At 45.6% G+C, this 21,435-nt stretch overlaps 2 protein-coding genes across 5 annotated transcripts in view; one reads left to right on the top strand and one right to left on the bottom strand.

Moving 5' to 3' along the window:
- Positions 1-3,311: 3,311 nt before the first annotated feature.
- Positions 3,312-17,927, bottom strand: LOC144166327 (uncharacterized). The gene is made up of 4 exons (XM_077695856.1): positions 17,700-17,927; positions 12,295-12,539; positions 10,876-11,005; positions 3,312-8,401 (listed from the first exon to the last, which is right to left on the bottom strand). Exons 1-4 carry the CDS (start codon positions 17,798-17,800, stop codon positions 8,182-8,184), a joined length of 696 nt encoding a protein of 231 aa, XP_077551982.1. The 5' UTR covers positions 17,801-17,927; the 3' UTR covers positions 3,312-8,181.
- Positions 17,928-18,177: 250 nt separating this feature from the next.
- The window catches only part of LOC144166326 (uncharacterized), a 156,240-nt gene continuing 152,982 nt past the window's right edge, over positions 18,178-21,435 (top strand). For 2 of the 4 annotated variants that reach the window (XM_077695854.1, XM_077695852.1), the window contains exon 1: positions 18,178-20,381. The gene's annotated coding sequence lies outside the window, so the exon portion shown is untranslated. The remainder of the gene's footprint in view (positions 20,382-21,435) is intronic. The other 2 variants (XM_077695855.1, XM_077695853.1) reach the window with 2 other exon arrangements.

The raw sequence follows: 21,435 nt of genomic DNA, 5'->3' as shown, positions 1-21,435 counted from the left end.
CACAGTTTGCGGGTAGAAAAAGGGGGCGTGTAAGCACAGCTAGGCTTCACGCCCCTATGCATGTCCCCTATGCATGTCCTTCAAGCCCCTATGCCGGTTGTACTGGTTGAAGATATAAATGTCAAAATTACATGGCTCAATGCATTTAGTCAGCTTTCCTCCTTAATCGAGAGGTTCGGGTGTGGGTTGATGTGTTAAACAGACTTGTTACACACACAGTAAGATGCATAGAAGGGGGAACGAACGGCCAGCTACGTGTTTGTACGCTAGAATAGGGCTCAAGGGCTTCCAGCTTTTAAATCATTGTGGGATGGATGCATGCCGTTCGTTTGGAGGAAGAAGAGCAAGAATTGCAGCATTGGCCCGAACACGAGCGCGATTGGGCACAAAAACAACTGAAAGCTGCTGGCACCGCCGTTACCACCTCAAGTACAGCTCGTTGAGTAGCCACGAATCCCTCCCAGATTAACAGTAACTTGCCCGCTTGGAATGCCCGCGTGAGCCAATATCACTTCTTCAGAGGGCTATCAGGGGATATTTTCGACGGCATCTGTAACTTCTATAGGCACGCGCACATGAGCGGCCGGTTTATCCGTGCACAGGTTTGTGGTGGAAAATAATGGGAGGGAGGAGAGGAGGCGTGCACCCACAGCAATAGGTTTCATGCCTGTACTGATGGATGGCATGTCCGTTGTACTGGTACAAGGTTTAAACACAGACTTTAAACGCCCAATGGGACCTCTCCGGAGTCCTTAGTGGTAGAGTGGATTGGGTTTGTGTGTCAGGCTATGTTCAGACAAACGACGCAAAGCCATATCGTGTTGTATGAACAAACAAAATCGCATGTCATGCAGTTAGGTGGGCTGAGATGTGGAATGACACCATTTGTTAAAGTTATCACGACAGTTGCCTTGCGGCAAGTCTGAACCCAGCCTCCCACAAACAGTAAGATGCTTACGATGCGGGAGGGACACAGGCAGCTCCATGTTTATCTGCAAGAACAAAGCTTGGATCCTGAGAGGTTCATTCGGCTCATTGGCTAGGAAGTCTGCTTCATCGCAAATTACAACAAACTTGTTTTTTTAGTGCATTCCGTGGACTGCGTCCAGCTTTGCAGGTCATCCTTGATCACAGAGTGGAAGGGCACTAATTTTTTCAAGTGACTCACTGTTGCGTACAGCAAACGCATTCTTGCATACATGGTCATGCAACAGCATGCAGGTGCAATTTCCTTGCAAAAGACATGACTTTCAACGGCACACAATATTCCCGGCGAGATTAGTGTATACAGTTGCCATAGGAACGAAACACGATAAGCTGCGGTGGAAACTTGGAAGAGAATGCAAGAACCCAACGTCATGTTTAAACCAGCCGATTCCACAGTAAACTTCCATTTCCGCATTGTTTCCAGCTTTGTGTACACATCCATGCATGTTAGGGAGGTTTGGAAAGCTCCAAGCATGACAGATTGTGCTTCAGTAAACCAGAACAGCACATGACCCCAGGATTAGAAAAAAAAAAAAACTGTTTTCAACCCAAAAGTTGGCTTCAGTACTTGTACATTTCAGCATGATACAATGGTGCAGGTCAGACGTCTTTTGGAGAAGATAGCTGACTGACGTTCAATGAATGTATGTAATTGTATTTGGGACGCAGAGGTCACATAACGTGAAGATATACAGGTGAAAATGAAGGACGAGGGATATTTCAATAGGGGGAGAGGGAACAACTGAGCGACGAGGACATTGTGTCCGGGAGGCAGCCACCGAGAGGTACTTTGCTTTCTTTACACTATTCAGGCACTTCATCCCTGAAGAATGAACCTTGCGACCATTGAGGTTGTCGGATGCTAATTCACTGAACAAAGAATTTTAAGGTTCACGAAAAAACACAGGGATAAAAAAGAAAAAATCAGGAATACATAATAAGTAGCAAGTTTGTGTCTGATACGGTATCGTGTCACTTAGGCGGAGCAATTGGCGGCAGTTGTATACAAGGCTAAGCCTGCCTCAACAAACAACCCTTACTACCACTACACAGACATACACTGATGCCAATTGCCATTCTAGATTATTTTTGCCAAATCACAAGAATGGAAGCAAACCATAACGATAACTTGAGCGGAGGGGGGGGGGGAACCTACTTTTCTGACATACACAAGCTTTTGATGTGTTAGCACCAGCCCTCTTTATGATTCAATTTTTCATTGCAGTTAAAACAGGCTTCTGCAATGCATTTGCGGTAGGGAACAACTGTCAGCGGGTAGTTGGCTGTCAGTTCACATCTCTGTGTTCTTTTACTCAGTTGAATTTAATAGCTGCCCCTTAAAATTATCTTTAGATGTAACACATGCAACAAGCACTGGACATGAAGTGTTGTTGCAGGCAGAAGACACCATCACGGTTGGAAATTACGAGACGTACACACAGTACGCGCGTTTGCATGAATATTAACATTGGAGCATCGTGACACCCCCTCTTCAATAGGGGCGTGTCTTTTTGGTTGCATCAGTCTGCAAAGTTGCAAATGGGCACTTTACAGCGGTGGACCAACTCTTGCCACAAGCCGCCTGTTAAACTTGGAGGGATATTTCTTTACATTTCCCACAGCCATATCTTCCGAATATTCAGATATGCGTTATAGTAAAACCGCACTCAAGAGGGGGAGGAGAAGAAAACTATTTAACAGTAAAATCGAGCTGGTTAGTGGGTGGGCTCCTCAGTCCAGGACAAGAAAGTGGGAGTAATTTTCTGCAATTCATGGAACGCCATCCCGAGAAAGCCAGGATTTGTTCTTTATGCCTGAAGGGGTTGGAAACAATAAAGAGCTGCTTGGAGATATTCACTGGTTTCGATTTTTGTTACACTAAACACTGGAACGTATACTATTTATTGCGTTCCTTAGCGGATATATCAAGCCCTCAGCACTGTAACCATGTTATAACTGTTTGGGTTGAGATGCAGTTCGTTGTGATAATGATGGTTACGATAGAAATTAAAGGCACAAAAGCAGCCTTCAAGTACTCCGGACAACGTTGTCTGCGTGGTTCGCAAGGGCGTAGCACAAACCTTCTCATTGCATTTGCATGTGAATAAACAACGCATGCTGCAGATATGCACCTTCTTGCACACAGCCATAACGAAAGCCAATTTGTGAATAAGGTACTGTATGCCTTACAGCCTGAAGAAAATATTTGCACGATCTTTGTGAGCTTCTCAAACCTCCCCAAACCTTAGCGTTTGTAACGGTGCAGAAAAATTAATGCATTGGGCAGAGAAAAAACATTCATCTGATACAAGTCAGCCACAATGAAAGGAATAGAAGACAGCTGTTTTATTTCCTGCAGTGCGATGTGTGTGTAGGATCCCTCTGCTTATAGCGTGTAGCATTAGGCTGCTGGGTCAAAGAATCGGATATTGATGTTGTTCATCGTGTGCCTACCAAAGATAAAACTAAATCCAACATCATTGTCAAATTTACATCACGTACAGCAAGGGACAAAATACTAAAGGAAGCAAAAAATTACGGTTGAACACATCCAACTTGGGTCTCCCTGGAACAGAACCAATGTATATAAATGAGCATCTCTGTCCTGCAAAAAAGGTTCTTCTAGGGTGTGCTCTGAAGGCGAAACGCGATAAAAATTGGAAGTTCACGTGGGTGGCAGATGGAAAAATCCTGATGCGCAGAACGGATAACTCCAGGGCCGTTCACATTTCATGCATGGATGATCTTGCTCAAGTGGTATAAGAACCATTCAACTGATACGAAGTGAAAGTCGGAATATGGCTTACACCACAGCTCAAATTGAACATATGCGACTTGAGCATGGTTATCTGACCGTTTTGCACTGTAACGTACGTAGCATACGAAAGAATTTGGACACGTTGATTGCTTATGTGTCTAAATTTACGTTCAGCTTCGATATAATCGCGGTTACAGAAACTTGGCTTAGAGAGGGCGAGACAGCAGAAATTCCCGGTTACTATATGCATTCCCAACCTAGAAAATGTTCGGCACGTGGAGGGGGCGTAGCGCTGTTTCTAAGACGGAATGTAGATAGCTACTATCTCAACGAATGCACGTTTACTAAAGACGCAATTGAATCCCTTTTTGTTCGCATCAAAGGCGGTATCACTGTCGGTGTTATCTACCGTCCTCCAAACTCAAGCAAAAGCGATTTCATTTCGGCCATGGAAAGTATTTTGTTATCTACTACAACATCGAATGATTCTTTAATTATTTGTGGTGATTTTAATATTGATTTGTCAAAGGATGATTGCCCCGATTATACATATTTGCTACCTTCATTTCACGTCCAAAATGTTATCGCAGAACCTACACGAATAACCAATAACTCAGCCACTTTAATTGATCACATACTATGCAACATTGATATGAATGTATCTGCTGGTGTATGGGATGTTGCTATCGCTGACCACTGCCCAACGTTTGTGTTTTTGCCCCCAAAATACCAGAATTCCGTGTCTGATGTTCCCGTGAAACGGAAAACTCGAGTAGATTATGATCTCGTAAGAACGTTACTGAATTCTGTCTCTTTTGAAGACATGTATGATGAGGACGTACAGATAGAATGTGAAACCTTTGTGCAAAGCATTACAAGGGCAATTGAACAATCAACGCGTCAGTGTTCCCAACATAATTACCAACAAGCAATTTGTCCTTGGTTGAGTACTGCTATACTTGACGTGCTCAAAAAAAAGGATTCATATTACCGAAGATGGAAGAATAATAAAACAAATGACTACTACCATAGTCAATTTAAGTATTACCGGAATAAGTTGGTCGCAATGATGAGGAAGTCAAAAAAACAATATTACACAGATCTTATCGCTCGTCAAGGGGGTGATAATAGGAAGGTCTGGAGAATTGTAAATGATGTTATCGGAACGAGCCGGAAAGATACTGTTGTACCAGACAACCCCTCTACTGATGTCTGTAATTATTTCAATACCTATTTCACCAACATAGGTAAAATTGCTAGCAACGGACCTATCGCAGACGAAGCTGAAGATTTTCCAATGACCAATAATGTTTTCAATATTAATACAGTAACGCAGGGAGATATAATAAATATCGTAAACCAGCTATCGGAGAATAAAGCTGTCGGTTATGACGCAATACAAGCGAAAGTAGTGAAACAAAACATTGACATTCTGTCGGTTCCCCTTCATCATATAATTAATCATGCAATTAACTCCGGTTCTTATCCAAATGTACTTAAAATTGCACGAGTTGTTCCAGTTTATAAGACTGGAGATCCGAACAATCCAAATAGTTACAGACCAATATCTGTGTTAAGCGTAATTAATACCATTTTCGAGAAATTAATATCTATACAGCTTAAAAAATATCTCCAGGAAAATCACGTAATTTGCCCGCAGCAGCATGGGTTTGTTCCCAACAGGACTACGTCCTCGGCCGTTGTAACACTTGCTCAAGTTATAAACAGCGCTCTTCACAAAAATCAGTTGGCAATAGGAGTGTTTTTGGACATTAAGAAAGCTTTTGACTCGGTTAATCATTCAATTCTAATAAATAAACTGGAAAAATATGGTATAATTGGCAACTCCCTTAAATTCTTTGCGAGCTATCTTTCATCTAGAAAACAGAAAGTGGTAATCGATAATCACCATTCTTCATACAGTGACTTAACATGTGGTGTTCCGCAAGGATCAGTTTTAGGTCCTATTTTATTTTCCTTGTATGTAAATGATCTCCCACTCGCAATACAGAACTCCAAAATACTAATGTATGCGGATGACACCGCAATTATATTTTGCGGTGATTCTCTATCTGAAATGCAAGATACCATACTAGCTGAAATGGACAGTATCTACTCATGGTTTTTGAAAAGTAAGTTAACCATAAACACCGACAAAACTAAATGTGTCATCTTTCACTCGAGGAGAAAAGTAATTGATAATAGTTCTTTTAGTGTGTATATAAACGACAAACCAATTGAGAATGTAACTTCCTTCAAATATCTGGGTGTTGTCTTTGATTCACACCTACATTGGAAAGAACAAATACAAAAGGTGTGTAAAAAACTTGCGTTTAGTTGTTTCACGTTAACCAAAGCGCGGTCTTTCTTCCCATGTAGTATGTTACGATCTTTATACTTCACTTTATTTCAGTGCCACATTATTTATTGTACGGAAGCCTGGGGGCTTACCTATGAAACATATTTTACGCCGTTATATCGATTACAACGACGAGCACTAAGAATAATATCATTTTCTGCATTCAACCGTCCTGTCAATACAATTTTTAAGGAATTTCGTGTACTTTCTTTTTCAACTATTCGGAAATACAAAATATCTCTTTTAGTAAACACAATTATAAACCATAACTTTCCTGTACCCTTAGCACGTTTTTCTATCCCTGTTCGGAGCACTAGGCAAGCATCCAACGCCAACTTCAACTTGCCAATGTGTCATAACGTTTATGGCGAAAGGCTTATTGAATTCTACGGTGCCAAAGTGTGGAACGATGTACCTATTCAAGTGAAAACTGCGAGGAACTTCAAATTGTCTTGCAAGATGTTTTATTTGGATAAACAGAATGTAGTTTAATGATGCGATTGTGATTATGGTGGATGTTTATACTGTTTTGTGTTTCATTTATTCTTTGCCTGTTTTGTTCATTTTCTTTATCTTCGAAACTTGGTGGATACCTGCGACTCATTTGTATGTGTATTTTTGTATTGGACCGGAAACTAGCCTCCTGGCTATCGGTCCAAATAGTCTGTAAACCTTTTTCCTGTCTTGGGATAATAAAGCTCTCTTGATTGATTGATAAGAGCATCTCAAAAATACTTTAGGGAAGCCTATGCACTTTGAATGCTTATCGAGGAGCTCTGAGCACTGAACTTCGCAAATAAGCTGGAAAGGACGAGTTACACAAGATCAGAAAGTTCTCCTCTCTCTCCTCGTGCATTGCAAACTTGTGCGGGACACAGCTTGAAATTATTGAGGTGTCAGAAGCTGGCAAAATAACTGAATTAGTGAAAATACGCTTTTTATGGCACTAACGCATCAAAGCGGGCAAATTCTAACACAGGCACTGCTGCCCCTCACAAGCAGACAACAGCGGCGTGAGTCCTTAAGCTGACTTCAGAGCCAGGGGGCGCCCCACTCAAACATCTCACCTGTAATACGCTGCATGTTGCGTCACTCCCCACGTTTCCCGTTAGTGGAAATGGCCCGGTTTTTCTCTGTCCATCGTCCGGGTATTGCTCTGCGAACGTAATGGTTTGCAAACTAGCTGGAACCCTGACCTGCCCCCACCATTTCACAGCGAGGCTATTCTTGGTCGAGTCTTTCCCCAGATGAAATGTGGTAATGCAGCGACTGGAGAGAACATAGCCCAGCAAGGAAGAGAGCAAGCGCCAATCACACATGCAGCAAGTAAAAAAAAAATACTTGAAAAAGAAAGCATTCAGCATATTTGAGGTAAGACATCAATACATTAGTGATATATTGCATTGTTCCCGTAATTAAAAATAAATGGCTGCTTGATTTTTAAGATAGCAAATAAAAAAATACACTGCAAAAAACAACAAGCGCTCGCAGTGTTGCCTTGTGGCAGTGTTCCAAGTAGAAAAGTAACAAAAGGTTCCAGTAGATGGTGTAAAGTGGAAAACAGAAGGAGGGGGGGGGGGGGCGAGTTGCAAAACCAAGAGAAGAATATTGAGAAAAAAGGTGCCCCTCTGGCAGCAGATTGGCTTCAACTAGGTGACACCTCCTTCAATGACCTTCATGTGAAGAAGGTGCAGGGGGTGGGCAAGAGCTCATACATTTCGATCCTTATTGGCTTGGAAAAGACTACTAACAAAGTAAGTAAGAGGATAAAATCCATGCTTACTCCACAGTTTGCTTAACTGTTTTGGGAAACAACAAGCCTCTTTGTTTGTGCTAGCTTTCAGCACCATTTTTTTTAAACCTACGACTACTATCTAAAAAAATTGGCAAAAAGACAAAAACAAGGAACCTGTAGAATTAAAGGTGCCAGGCCAAAAGACAGGGACTCGAATTTTGTGATAAACCGACATCTTTAAAGTGGGTGGCTTTACTGATGATCAGGTGTGGAGTCTTCTTGCAAGAAGAGCACAGGGGTACAGTTCAAAACGGAAGCAGGAAAGCGACTTTCGGGCAAATGTCACGTGTCTTCATCGGTGACGCTGTCCCCACCGTCTCCAACGATGATGTCGGACACCCGGTCGAGGAGGGGACCATCAAGGTTGCGCTCAAGCAGTTCAAGCAGGTACAGCTCGTCTTGGAGGACATTGGCGACCACTCCCCGTTCTAGGTTGCGCACGTTTGAGCGCAGCCGCTTGATCTCGTGCCACTGCTTTTTCGCGATGCTCATCAGCCGCTCTCTGCAATGAACGCGATGCACACGCTTAGAAAAGTTGAGACTGGCATGGCACAGTAAAAGCTCATTGATTCGAACCACAAGGGGAGCTGGCTCAGGACGAATTCGTGAAAGTTCAAACTAATGAAAGTGGAGAATACCAACAGTGCAGAGCATTGGGAAGCAGTTGGGCATGCGAACACGAAAGGGCTTGCTAAAGTCTGCAATTGCAGTCTGCCTTTAGTCCTTGAAGATAACAGCTAGCACTTCTTGCTCTGACGAGAAAACGTACCAGAAGGCCTCCTCTTTCCTTACTTTCTCAACCGAGAAAGAGAATACCAGCAGTACAATGTTGCAATCACTGCTAGCATCACCAGCAGTGACAGGTTCTGTGCTTCTGACCTGAGAAATGATGTTCTCGCCTCTTAGCACACTAGACACCACGGAACTCACTTTCACATTGGCGTAATCCGCAAAGAAGATTAGAGTGTTAACCAGTTTTATCCAGGATTTTACCCGGCAAGTCAGGCTTGGCCTCATCTTACCTTGTCTCTGCATTCTTCTTTCTGTCCCAAAGGCGACGCAGCCTCATGTGTAGCGGGTGAGTGCGTTTCTCTGGTCACGTGCCAGGCGACAAGTTGCCGATGCGGTGGTGATTAGTTTGAATTACTCGAGGAGTTCAAATTAAAGGCCAACTACACTCAAATTTCACCTGGGTCAAATTTACTGTGAATGTACAGTGCGTACCACCACCAAACCAACAAATATGACTGGTAGCCCCGTGAAATGTGTGGTGAATTAATTAGATGCGTTTCAAATACTAGCTCCGTTGCAGCCAATGCTGCACCTGCCGGCGGATCGCGCAAACAGCCATCAAGTGGAAGCAACACTGCGGCCGGCTCTGCGCTTTTTCCTACGGACAGCCAGGAGAACCGATCGAGCTCCGCTGGGAGTGCTTCTCCTAGGAGTGCGGCGAGAGCGAAGTGTTACGCGCAGGTTTGCTTGCTCGCTGGTTGGAGCATCACTACAGCCTGACTGTACTGACCGCAATCTTCTCAATTTCGGTTGCAAAATCTCTGATTTTTATTGCGAAGCAGCGTATGTCTCACCCACCATTCAGTTTTCATTCCGATGAAGCCGATTCACTCGGCGCCGCTCCGGGGCTCCTCCTCGCCACCGCTGATTCCTCTTTCACAACAGTTACCACAATGGTTATTCCCCTCGCCACCACCGATGCCTCTTTCACACGTTGCGCAGTCGGCTGACAGTGGCCGTAGTGCCATTATGAGATTATTGCAGAAAATCAACAGCAGCTCGAATGGGTGTAAAAACGCCCGAAAGCCGCCGCCACCGCAGCCGCCAAGAATGTAGCCGCGGCCGTTGCCACCTCAAATTCCGCCTCGCACACTAGGTGCGGGTCCCTGCCAGTTGAAAGCAACTTGCCCCGTCAGAACGCCAGCGTAAGCACATAATTCTTCGTTAGCTTGAAAGCCATTCCGAGCGACATTGTCGCGTTGACGGCCCTCGTTGACCAGCTGGTCATAGTTCTTCTGGCGGAAGAATAATAATAGATCTTATTCTGGTCGCATATAAAATCTTTCTCTCTCCCTTCGCCGGTTTATTTCACGCCTAATTATGTGCCCATCCCTGGTCGCCGGTTTAGGCGTGCACAGGGTGGGGTGGAGGGAGGGGCATGCATGCACAGCAGGGCTTAATGCCACTACCGATGGGCCTAATGCCACTACACAAACAGTAAGATGCCTACTACATGGGAGGGAAAGAGGCAGCTCTACGTTTGTCCACTAGAACGAAGCTCGGGTCTTTCCAGTTTTCATTCAGATAATTTGCTAAGTACGCTCAGTCGTAAATTACGAAAAAAAAGTGCTTTGTTTCGTGCACTCCATGGAGGGCGCGCAGCTTCGCAGGTCATCTGTTTTCACAGAGTGGAAGGGCACTAATTTTTTTATGCTAGTTTGCACCACGGATACGCATATTTCAGCTGTCATATTTTGTTTCTTGCACTATTTTTAGGCAGACTTTATGAAAATAACGTTTCCAAAAGGTCTAAATTTTGAGTGCAGTTGGCTTTTAATGGGCTTTATTTAACAGATTATCATGCAGCTACGCCAGACTGAATCCTGTTGTTTTAATTATCCACAAGTTCAAATAATTCAAGTTCGATTTAACGAGCCTTCACTGTATGATCCATCAAAGTAACGTTGGCAAGCAATATCATTCTGGCGTGCAAAATGTGCACCAGCTTTACGAGGTTTCGATGCAACTTGACCGGCCCCAAGGACGCGGGTTCAATCTTGGCGACGGTGGCTGCTTCTCAGATGGGGGCGAGAAGCGGAAATGACCGTGTGTCGAGATTTCAGCTTAGGTTAAAGATCCCCAGGTGGTCAAAATTAATCCGGAGCCCTCCACTACGGCACGCCTCATAGCCAAGCTGTACACCAGAAATCTGATTTTTTTTTGCAACTTCAGCTGGCCACTCACCTTCTAAACGTAGGCAGTGCGGCCATTTCGTAATCCTCTACATCCACCTTCTTTCTGGTGGTCACAGACTCAAGGCTTCCTTCCTCGCTGCCTTCAGCATCATCTTTACCCGAGGGTCCGCCAGATTTCTCTGCCAAAAAAAGAAATAGAATAATGATTTTTTCTTATACATGCCAAGTAGTGTTTCAGTTCCCTCTCCCCCAACCCTGCTTTTTTTTGTGTGATAATTGTAATCAAGCTGTACCAACTTGCACAACTTTCCTCCTTTATTATACCAGTGGTACATACACATGGTAACACAGGGACTACTACACATGCCTGCACGACTCGATTTTGTTTATTTTTCCTGATATTTGGTTCATTCAAATTTTTGCATTGAAACATGTACAAAATAAGGAAAGAAAAGACAGCTCATGTGGGCAGTCGAATCATCCCACTACCACAAAATTCACAGAGAGGAGCCCATTCAGGAAAAATTGTGAATTCAGCTGTGAATTCAGCCAACAAGTTACCTGAACTGCGGAAAAAAAACCTGAGAGCTTTACATCTGAACAATCACTCCATCCAGGCTGTTCCCGACTGACACTCAGCGATCAATTCAAACGCATTGCTAAACGACTAGTGCACAGTGATTACTGCTAGTCACCAAACTAGTTTGCAAATGTGAAAACCTCGTGTATATTCTTGATTGTTTTATTAGTTCATCCAACTAAGTTGCCGGCTGCAGAACCCACCTTGCTTAGGCATGAAAGAAAAAAAAGAACATCCTCGCTTAAATGAAAAAGAAATGAAGTTCGGCACGGCATGTAATGTGAATAGACAACAGGTGGATTGCAAAAGTAATGGTGTGACTTTCAAGGGATGGGAAGAGAAGCCAAAGCAAATCAGATGAAGTAATCAACTGAGCTAGCGAAAGAAAAATTGATGAACTTAGGTGACACGGTACTGCGAAATACGCGGTAGTCATTGTGAAAAGCTTCTGTCCAACAGCGGAGATCTGACGAATGCTGACAATCATTATTGCTACTGACTTAGCTAGGCCACAACACTCAGTGATGCAGTGTCAGCAGCTCGCCTATGCGAGTTGTGAAAACAGCAGTGGGCTGCACCTAAAGCCTCTAGCTTCGTACATGTCCAATAGGCTCATAAAATTCCTTCATGGCATGCTGCTACGATGATGTTGCAGAGCTAATGCCCCATCAGTCGATGTTGTGCTAAACCTGGTCTCACTGGCAAATGTTGGTGTGAGAGTCGAACCTACAGCCTCCTTTCCAGCAGTGCCCAGTTCAATTCCTGTTTCGAGCTGCTCAGACCCTCCTCACAAAAAAAAAAAAAAAAAAAAAAAAGCAACAGCCACAGGCAACGAACACTGCTTGTACTCAAAATGGGACGACAAACTGGTTTAGAAACACCACGTACGTTGTTGAACGTGTGGCCTCTCCGCCTTCACTTTTCCCTCTCCGAATGCCTTCAGCGGGAGAGGGAACACCGAGGGAACCGCATTCCACAGGAGCTGTTTCGGTGCATTAGTGCCGGCCGGAGGCGTCATGAACTGGGACGGAAGGAAGTGCTTCTCACAGAGGGCTGCTCCACGCCGGATGAGAGCCCGCCTGTGGTACCGCGTCAGATGGGCACAGCCGCTGCTTATGCACCACTGCTTGGACCTGCAATACAGGCGGTATCGACAACTGCAAAGGTGTTCTCGTAATAACATTACACGCAGGTTTTCTGCGCCCTACAAGGGTTGTGACCCTGGATCCCAACCATGAGGCAGAGATAATTAGAAGGATAAGAATGGGGTGGAGTGCATTCGGCAGGCATTCTCAGATAATGAATGGCAGCCTACCATCGTCCCTGTAGAAGAAAGTGTATGACAGCTGCATCTTACCGGTACTCACCTACGGGGCAGAAACTTGGAGGCTCACTAAGAGGGTTCAACTGAAATTGAGAACTACTCAGAGGGCAATGGAGCGGAAGATGATAGGTGTAACATTAAAGGACAAGAAGAGAGCGGAGTGGGTCAGGTAACAAACAAGTGTTAAGGACATATTACTAGAAATTAAGAAGAAATGGGCGTGGGCAGGGCAAGCGATTCGAAGGCAAGATAACCATTGGTCATTAAAGGTAACAGAGTGCATCCCTAGAGAAGGCAAGCGTGGCAGGGGGGGCAGAAAGTTAGATGGGAAGATGAGATAAAAAAGTAACCGGGGATAAATTGGTCGCAGTTAGCACAGGACCGGGATAATTGGTGATCAATGGGAGAGGCCTTTGCCCTGCAGTGGGCGTAGAATGATAATGATGATGATTACAAGGGTTATTGCAGCGGTGAAACACTATTGGCTGGGAGCATCAGGGTCCTTTGCACATGCAGGCAAGAAGTGTTGCCATCTCTGCGGCAAGACAAGGCTCAACCACCAAGCTTGTGCGTCCAATCGGCACAAAAACATTAACAGGGTGAACAGAAATTTTATATTGCTACACAGAGGCGTACTCTCAGCCCCAGATCTGTGGTACATGCTACAGGCAGTTTAGGAGGTCAGTGGGGGGCCTGGGAAGGACAATAGATATGAGTGAATTACTTTGTGTACAATAAGCGACTTTACATGGCCGACTTTCTTGGTGCGAGATGTACAAATTGCTAATTCTGTAACCACTGGCATATTCACCAGCACTGTTAGCTTAAATTATCAAACGCCTTCACCAGTATCTGTGAAACTTCAAAGGCCGTAGTTCATCTAAAACTGCCCCAAGTTTGAAGATATTTGCAGAAAATTCAATTGGCCAAGGCAGGGTTTTAAAAATCAATAATAAAGTAAATAATGTATATAGATTAAATATAATAATTGAATAATGTCAATTAAATAAAATAATGACCAAAGTCAATCACTGAATAACTTTTATCTACTACCGTATTTTCACGATTCTGTGCACACCTTTTTCCGCTAAAAGTAGCCTTGAAATTTGCATGCACGTTACAATGGGCCTCCTAACCGGCTTTCTTTTTAATGCCAGCAGGAGGTGGATAAGCAAGTTTACGAAGTACAAAGGATATTGCTGCTACAGTTGCATGCATCAAATAGAATGGATTGTGCCAGGTACGTGGTGTCATGTCTCTTACATCTACATGGTAGAATCGCCCTTAAATTATTTTTTCGAATTTTCATACATAAACTTGCCTGCGCGTTACAATCGTGCACTTACGGTAATTATAATCAAATAACTTCACCTGATGTTCAAATTTTTATTACACAATAAAATTGATAACAATGCTTTGCCCATCTCCTTCCTCTTTATGGCTTGTTCCTTGGGCCCCGTTTTCAAAAGCAATAACGTCAGCCAACACAGAAATTTGCAGCGAGCCTGTGTGGGCATCTAAAATTTTTTGTTCCACCTGCTAAAGCGCTGTTTATCCGTGAGCCCAATATTACGTGACCTGAACCAAAAGCAGTTTTGAAACATTTCAGCGTACTTAATTTTGCAAGCTACACGTTCCAGCATCTATGTGTTGATATTTTCTTGTCTGCATTTCTCGATGGCCAAACAATCCTGTTAGAAGCATTTAGCGCATTGGTATGGTTGAATGTGTATTAGAAGATAACAGACTACCATCGTTTGAAAGTAGAAGTCAGCATGGGTGAAAAACATGAAAACACTAACCAATGCGGCTGCACTTTGGAGATAGTGCCGTACTCTCGTAGCATATTTGAGAGACACTAAACACTGAATAACGTTTTGTTTTAACTGAAAGACCATAGGCTTCACAGCTGTGCGAGCTTTTGTTCAAAAACCAATAATGTCTTGTTTGCCGAGAAATTACCAAGCTGCCATCCCTCTCTATTTCCCTTCAATTTTTTTTTTTCGTGGCATGAAGAGCAGATCACAAAAGGCCGAAAGCAAGCAGGGCCTTGCTATTGTTGACCGACCCAATTTTTATGTTTGCTGAAAATCAGTGCACCCTATGAAAGCGGGGAAAAGTTGCAAACAGAATTTTATACAACCCCAGTCCACCTTCAAATTTTTTGCATGCACGTGTGTGTCTGGACACCTTCAGCACAGATTTGAAAATTGTAACACATTTTTCAGCACTGGGGATTGCACCCAGGCTCCGCAGGTTCCCAAGTGATCAGCACTATCCCTAGACGCCAACATTTTTTCCAGTAGAAATATATTTCAGGGTTTTGTACACGTTTTGTAAACTGTAGGCTGAAGAATAACTCATTGCAGTCTAGAATCTGCCAGACCCAGAGCCAGCAACATGCCAATGCAGTGCAACAACCACATACTTGTAGTGAAGACACAACACACACATATACCCCATGCAGACAATTATCACGGAATACATAGGCTTTTCAGCTTCTAGACAGATTTGAAAATGCCAGGCATGTATTACCTCATTCCAACATATGACACTTCCCTCAGGGGATTGGCCAACAGCGAATAACAGCACTCAATGACTTTCTTAATGGAAGGAGACTCCATGAACAGAACTTTCCTTTTTTTTTTTTTGGGGGGGGGGGGGTAGGGGGGTATTCTTGTGGCTTGCGAGTGGACAATTGGAAGTACAACTAATTTATTCGTGCACAACAATTATGCGAACACATAAAGCCCCGAAGGTTACAGTAACCTACGATGCTTAGCTAGTTGCACCAGATGAATGTGGCGACAATGTTCATGTGCACATACTAGGTGTTCAGGTACTTACAGGGTCTGGTCAGGACCTGCAATTAGGGGTGTCCGCAAAATTCGTGCAAATTGAAGTGCGAACAGAAGTGGGAAAAGATGGTTGTCAGGGAAAAGGATGGCAACAAAGGTCATGGTGATTTGAAGATAGTTGACTCACCCAGAACGCATTTTTAAACGTGAATAACCTAGGTGTCCCGAGTGGGATGTTACGCATGACTATAGAAGAAAAGCCTTCGTCCACGAATATTGTTCTGGTGGGCATCAATGACGTGCGTGCATACACAACCCCTGACAGCGCACAAGTGCACAGGCAAATACATAACCATTAGCCCAATGGTGCTCACTTGTGGAGGGGGTGCTGCACACTTGCACCCTTGTAGCTAGAGCATTTGTGACACCAGCGCCACTCTGAATCTGTTGTTAAAGCGAAGTTTTCTGTCTCACTGACAGCTTCTGTGCGCACCACAAAAAACACTGCAGGGATTCCGACTTTCTCTGGCGATGATTGTGGGTGAAGTGAAGAAAAAACGCTTCCCATGGTCGGCATTTGAATGCCTTCAACCAGAACAAAAAACCTCCGTTCTTCCCTTTCTCTGTGCTAGCAGCCTAGACAAGACAAGGAAAGAAATTCACTCCCTCTTTCGTGAATACACCACGGCCACCGGAAGACTGATTAGCTGATTCGTACAATCATTTGTCTTTCCCCACCCCTACGGAGAATATGTGTTGCTGCTTTTTGCAGCGGAGCTGTTAGCCTCTCATTGGTCGGAAAATTTCGTGTCGTAAATGAAAAACCCAGGCAGGCCCCAGCAGATCATGCCCACGACGCCGAGCACATGCGTCAGGCTAATTAGGCGTGCAGCATAGAGCTCAGTATTCGTGTAAAGAAAAAACCACAAAACAAGCATCGAAACCACATTGTGGATGATAAGGCACCCGGGAACAATGGGAACCCACCCACCGCGGTGGCTCAGTGGCTAAGGCGCTGTGCTGCTGAGCACGAGGTCGCGGGTTCGATTCTCGGCCGTGGCGGCCGCTTTTCTGATGGAGGCGAAAAGCAAAAATGCCCGTGTGTACGAGATTTCGGCGCACGTTAAAGATCCCCAGGCGGTCAAAATTAATCCGGAGTCCTCCACTACGGTGCGCCTCACCGCCTGCGCTGCATCGGCGTGTTAAACCCCACAATCAATCAACAATGGAACCTCCCCCGCCCTCCCCCCCCTTCATGTGTTTGGTAAAGATTAGGTTTGGAAAGGGGAGGGCGTTGACGTCATTCGAGGGCTAGCGCATGCGTCAGGCTAGGCAGGACCCAGCGATCCTTCCCGAAAGACGCAGAGCGCATAAGTAAGGACGCAGCATTTGCCGCCAGAGAAGCCGAGTGCAAGCGACAAGCCTGCAGAGACAACGAGTTACATTTCATACCCTCCCTCATCATCATGTGTAGTAGTTTACTGCTCTGCTGACATCAATTTTCGCAGGGCGGAATGGCGTCCATTTTTTCTCTTACCAATCACTATTTTCCCATTCTAAAGCACGCATTTAAACCAATCTCAAGCCATGGCCAATCCCCCTCAGTGGGTACGTGTCTGTGAAGCCGACGCTATGAAGCCGACGTCCATCCGAATGCGACACGGTCGAAGCAGTAAGGATTGAGAGGGGAGTGCATGGATGAAGTCTCTTCATCGGCGTTTTTGCAAAAAGCCGATGAAGGGACTCTAGTATACATGTACAAAATGCGTAAATATATCAAGCACCCCTCCGTGTAACGATGACGATGGTTGAACAGTTTCTTTCTTCGTGTGAAATCAAATGGCGAATAGTCAAAGTCCAAGCCGCTGAGATCAAAAGTACAAACTGCGTGCGAGTCAGAATCAAAGCTCAACGAAGTAAAGTCCAAACTATGCCGACAACCAGGAATCCCTCACAAGAAAGCTTCGCGTTCAACCATCGTCGTAGTAGACGGAGGGGTGCTTGATTTTTGTTTCATGTGGCGGCAGCACCGACCTATTCTTACTTTCCCTCACAATGAAGTTTTCGTCGACGCGTCCAAGTTGTAAGCGCGGCACTCTACTTTACTTTAGTCTGAAACTTAAATGCATCATTTTGTTTGCTTGTAGATCAAGGCAGTTGGGGACACTCACAAAGTTCGATCTGTAGGAAAGGTGAAGAACTGCAAATTCGGGTGTTTAGCCTGTGAGCGTTTGCAGTTTGCAGCCCAACAAACGCGCGCCGACGCACTCATTTTCACTCAGCCACTTGCACAAGAACGAAATCACCAAGAAAGTTCAGTACCACGCACGGTACTGACGGTACTGCGTTCTCATCGTTCGTAGCAGTTCATAGCTCCTTCGCAAAATTAGCCAATAAGCGATAGCCAAGATCGAGGATTCTGGATTCGCTACGTACGTACGCAACTTTTCTTGCAAAAATTACCATAAACTCTGCATAAAGTCACTTCATTTTAAACATACGTATAATAACAGCTGATATACACCTTGTAAATGGAAAAAAAAATGTTATGAATTATAGAACTACAAAATAAACGAAGCACAGCGCGTTTGCCAAGCCGCCTAGCAACTTTGTTGAAAAAAAAAATTCTTTGTTTTGTTTTGAATTGCTCAGAAACAAACAGCTCACCTGTCGAAGTAAAGCACGTGCGCTGACTGTTGTGTGTACTACTTTTATGTTTGTAGGAAAAAGGTTTTCGCCGAGTGTCCTCTCATACACCTTCATTTCTGTGTCTTCCGGGAGCAAGTGAATAAGGCATTTGAACTTCCACTCGTAACTGCGGTGTTCTCTCTGCGGAGCGAACGCAGCGGCATGGACGAACCGGCTTCATTTACCGACACCACCGACACCGAGGCTTTGCGACGAGCCCGGCGGGCCGAGCAGCAGCGTCTACGCCGTCAGCGGGAACGCGAGTCAACGGATCCCAACGTCGTGGCGAAAGTGAAGGCGAGGCACCGGCAGGATACACAACGGCAGCGACAGAAGCGGCGTGCTCAAAGTCCAGCCAGCAAAGCTCAAAGACAGGGAGAACGAATGGTGGAAAGGAAACGACAGCGATGCAGTGAGACCGAGGATCAACGCAAGGCGCGACTGGCAGCCCACAGAGCCCGGATGGCACGATCCCGCAAGGAGAAGGCGGAGGAACGTAGAAGCGCCGGAGCGCAGAATGTGCCGCGATGGACGAACAGGGAAGACCCAGAGACACTGAAACTCGCAAACGAGCTCTACAAGACGATGTGTAATCTGAAAAGACGGCGTGTCGTGAGCTGTGCGTGAAAATAAGTGATCGCGCGCATGCGTGTGTACAAAGTGACCTATGAACAGGAACCCAGTGAAGGCGCTGCGGTCTCCAGTCTGTTCATTCAGTGTTGAAGTGCAAACGTAGACGCAGTCGTGAGTCCCAAACAAGCGCCAAACAAAAAAAAAAAATGTAAGATCAGTAGTTTAAGCGGGCTCCCTGAAGAGAACAAGCAAGATCCATTAGGGTCCTATTGGCTACACAAATGAACAAAATACGGCACGCTTGTGAGCCCGAAATGGTTGTGTTTTGCTTTGCTCACAAATCTTTTGTGAAGTTAACCAGCATCAGCAAGTACATCTACTGTGCTTGTCATCTACACCGAACGCTCTCCTCGTCTGGGAGGCGTGCCTGGTCGCCCATCGACCGACGAGTGTAGGGGGATCTGCGCAGAGCTGAAGTTCAACTCCTCCGTTCCGGACTACGTCGGTCAAGTCGTCACCTACCAACGCTGCAGCAGCAGATGTCGCAGCTGAACCGAATTATGCAACATGCTGCGTGGCCTCCCCAGTTCAGGGCCGTCTCTTTACCTTTAGGACCACCTTGGTCGTCCCAACGTGAAACACTCGCACAAAAAGATAGATCATGTGGCTTGCTTTCAGTCTGACCAAGGACATGTCTGCCATTATGACCGAGGAGATTATGCATGGCGAGTTTACACTAAGCAAGCAGGCGTGCACCAATTAATGCAAGGGGAGCTTTGTGCGAGTCCCTTAATGGGAGGGCCGAACCAGATTGTGCAAATGGGTGAACGCCTTATGCGGGCAAAAGTGCAAGGGGAACAGGGACCGTCGTGACGAGAGCAACGGTGGACAAAGGTTCCTGGATCTTCAGCACGATCTGCATTGAAACAAAGGAGGTGCATCTCTTCAAGGTTGACATGCAGGGCGCCGCCACACTTGGCAAGAATATTGCCGAGAGCATCCCGCCAGGGACCACCATCGACTGCGACAAGTGGGCAGCATATAACTGCATTCCAAACCTTGTGGATGCCGCCCGTGTCGACACGAACTACGTGTGCGAGTCAACCACGCAAACCACCTTGTTGACCCCAAAACCGATGCCCTGGCAAACGCCGATGCGGCATCTGGTGAGGAACGGCTACAAGGTAACCCCCGCTCTTCTGGAATGCCACCTCCCGTGGCTTTGGTGGCTGTCCTCCGGCCGCTGGAGGCTATCGCCCGTCAATACCCGGCTTGAACACTTGCGATCAGCCATAGCATCGCCCGACCTTGTACCGACCGTCGGCCAAGACAGATTGCCTGTCGGCTTCCATTTGTTTTTGTTTTTTTTCCTCAAAAGCTCAACCTTCACCCCTAACCCCAGCCCTACCTTTGAGCAGTGGGTGGAGCTGCTGACCAGCTGCGACCTCTAAGACTAGTGACAATCGGGGGAGACGGCGCGGATGGCCGGCACAGTTCAAGACATCCCGGAAGCCTCCCACTGGGCGGGTGCCCTAATACGGTTGAAGAATAGACAAGGTGCCTAAACAGCGATGCTTCTCCAGCGGGCAATGGTGACAACCACCGGCTTGTGTTTCCTAGGGGTTCTGTGGGATGGCACTGGCTGTTTAGGGGGGCTGGAGTTCCTCTATATAGCTCCCGCAGGGAGTTACTGTGGGAGCTATACAGAGGAACTCTAAGAGCGCGCAGGTAGTGTGGGTGCCGGCGACGCAGTTTCGCTACTTATGTTTCTGTGAACGCTGTTTAAAGGTCACGTCGGACGTACCCGCAGAATTTCGTTAGTTGATGCAGTGGCGTGGGGCACAGCTGCCAGCAACCGCTATGTGTACAAAAAGATTCGTGTGAGTGGCAACCGAAATTGCACTAAGAGCTCCTTCACATACCCTGATGGTGACCTTCACATACCCTGATGGTGAAAAACTTAGCATTTTTGTTTTTTCACATGCTCCACACCTAATGAAATATGTGCGGAACCGTTGGCGTTACGAAAGGGTTCTGAACTTTTATGGCGGCCATGTCCAGTGGGCTCACTACGATAAACTGCTTCTTGAGGACCTAAAGCAACCTGGGCACTTGTGTGTTAGCCACAAGCTCATAATATGCCCCCCTCAATCCTTTAAACACAAAAAATGGCCTAAACCTCACTGCTGAGCTGTTCAGTCGAAGTGTGGCCAGCAGGTTGGACTTTTACTCACAAAGAAAAACAGTAGGACTGGTGGATGTTGAAGCTGCAGGAATTCATCTCGAAGTTCAAAAACTTTCTCGGTGCACTCAGTGGGATCCATCCTAAAGAAGGCATCGCTGTGGGCAGCAAGGATTTGAGTATTCTGGCCTTTAACAAGTGGGAGGGGAAAGTGGTTGCTGGAAGGATATTCCGCGCACATTTTTTGACCGAGCAAGCTGCAGCAGACCCTCGTGCACAGTTCTGTCAGATCTGGTCAAACACTGTGGCTTTAAGTATGTTTTAACTGGAAAATTGAACCAAGATGTTCTGGAGTGGTTTTGTGCATGAGACAAATTGCCAAGCAGGAGGTAAGAATGACCATCCCTTGCTGCCCACTTTTCTTCAGGTGTACAAAGTGCTTTCGGTGCACAGCCTGATAAAGC

Source organism: Haemaphysalis longicornis, unplaced genomic scaffold, assembly GCF_048455015.1.
Source record: "Haemaphysalis longicornis isolate Haplotype H1 unplaced genomic scaffold, Haemaphysalis longicornis Haplotype H1 scaffold_169, whole genome shotgun sequence".
Lineage (NCBI taxonomy): Eukaryota > Metazoa > Arthropoda > Arachnida > Ixodida > Ixodidae > Haemaphysalis > Haemaphysalis longicornis.
The sequence above is the reverse complement of the archived record's forward strand: the minus strand, read 5'-3'. Positions and strand labels throughout refer to the sequence as shown.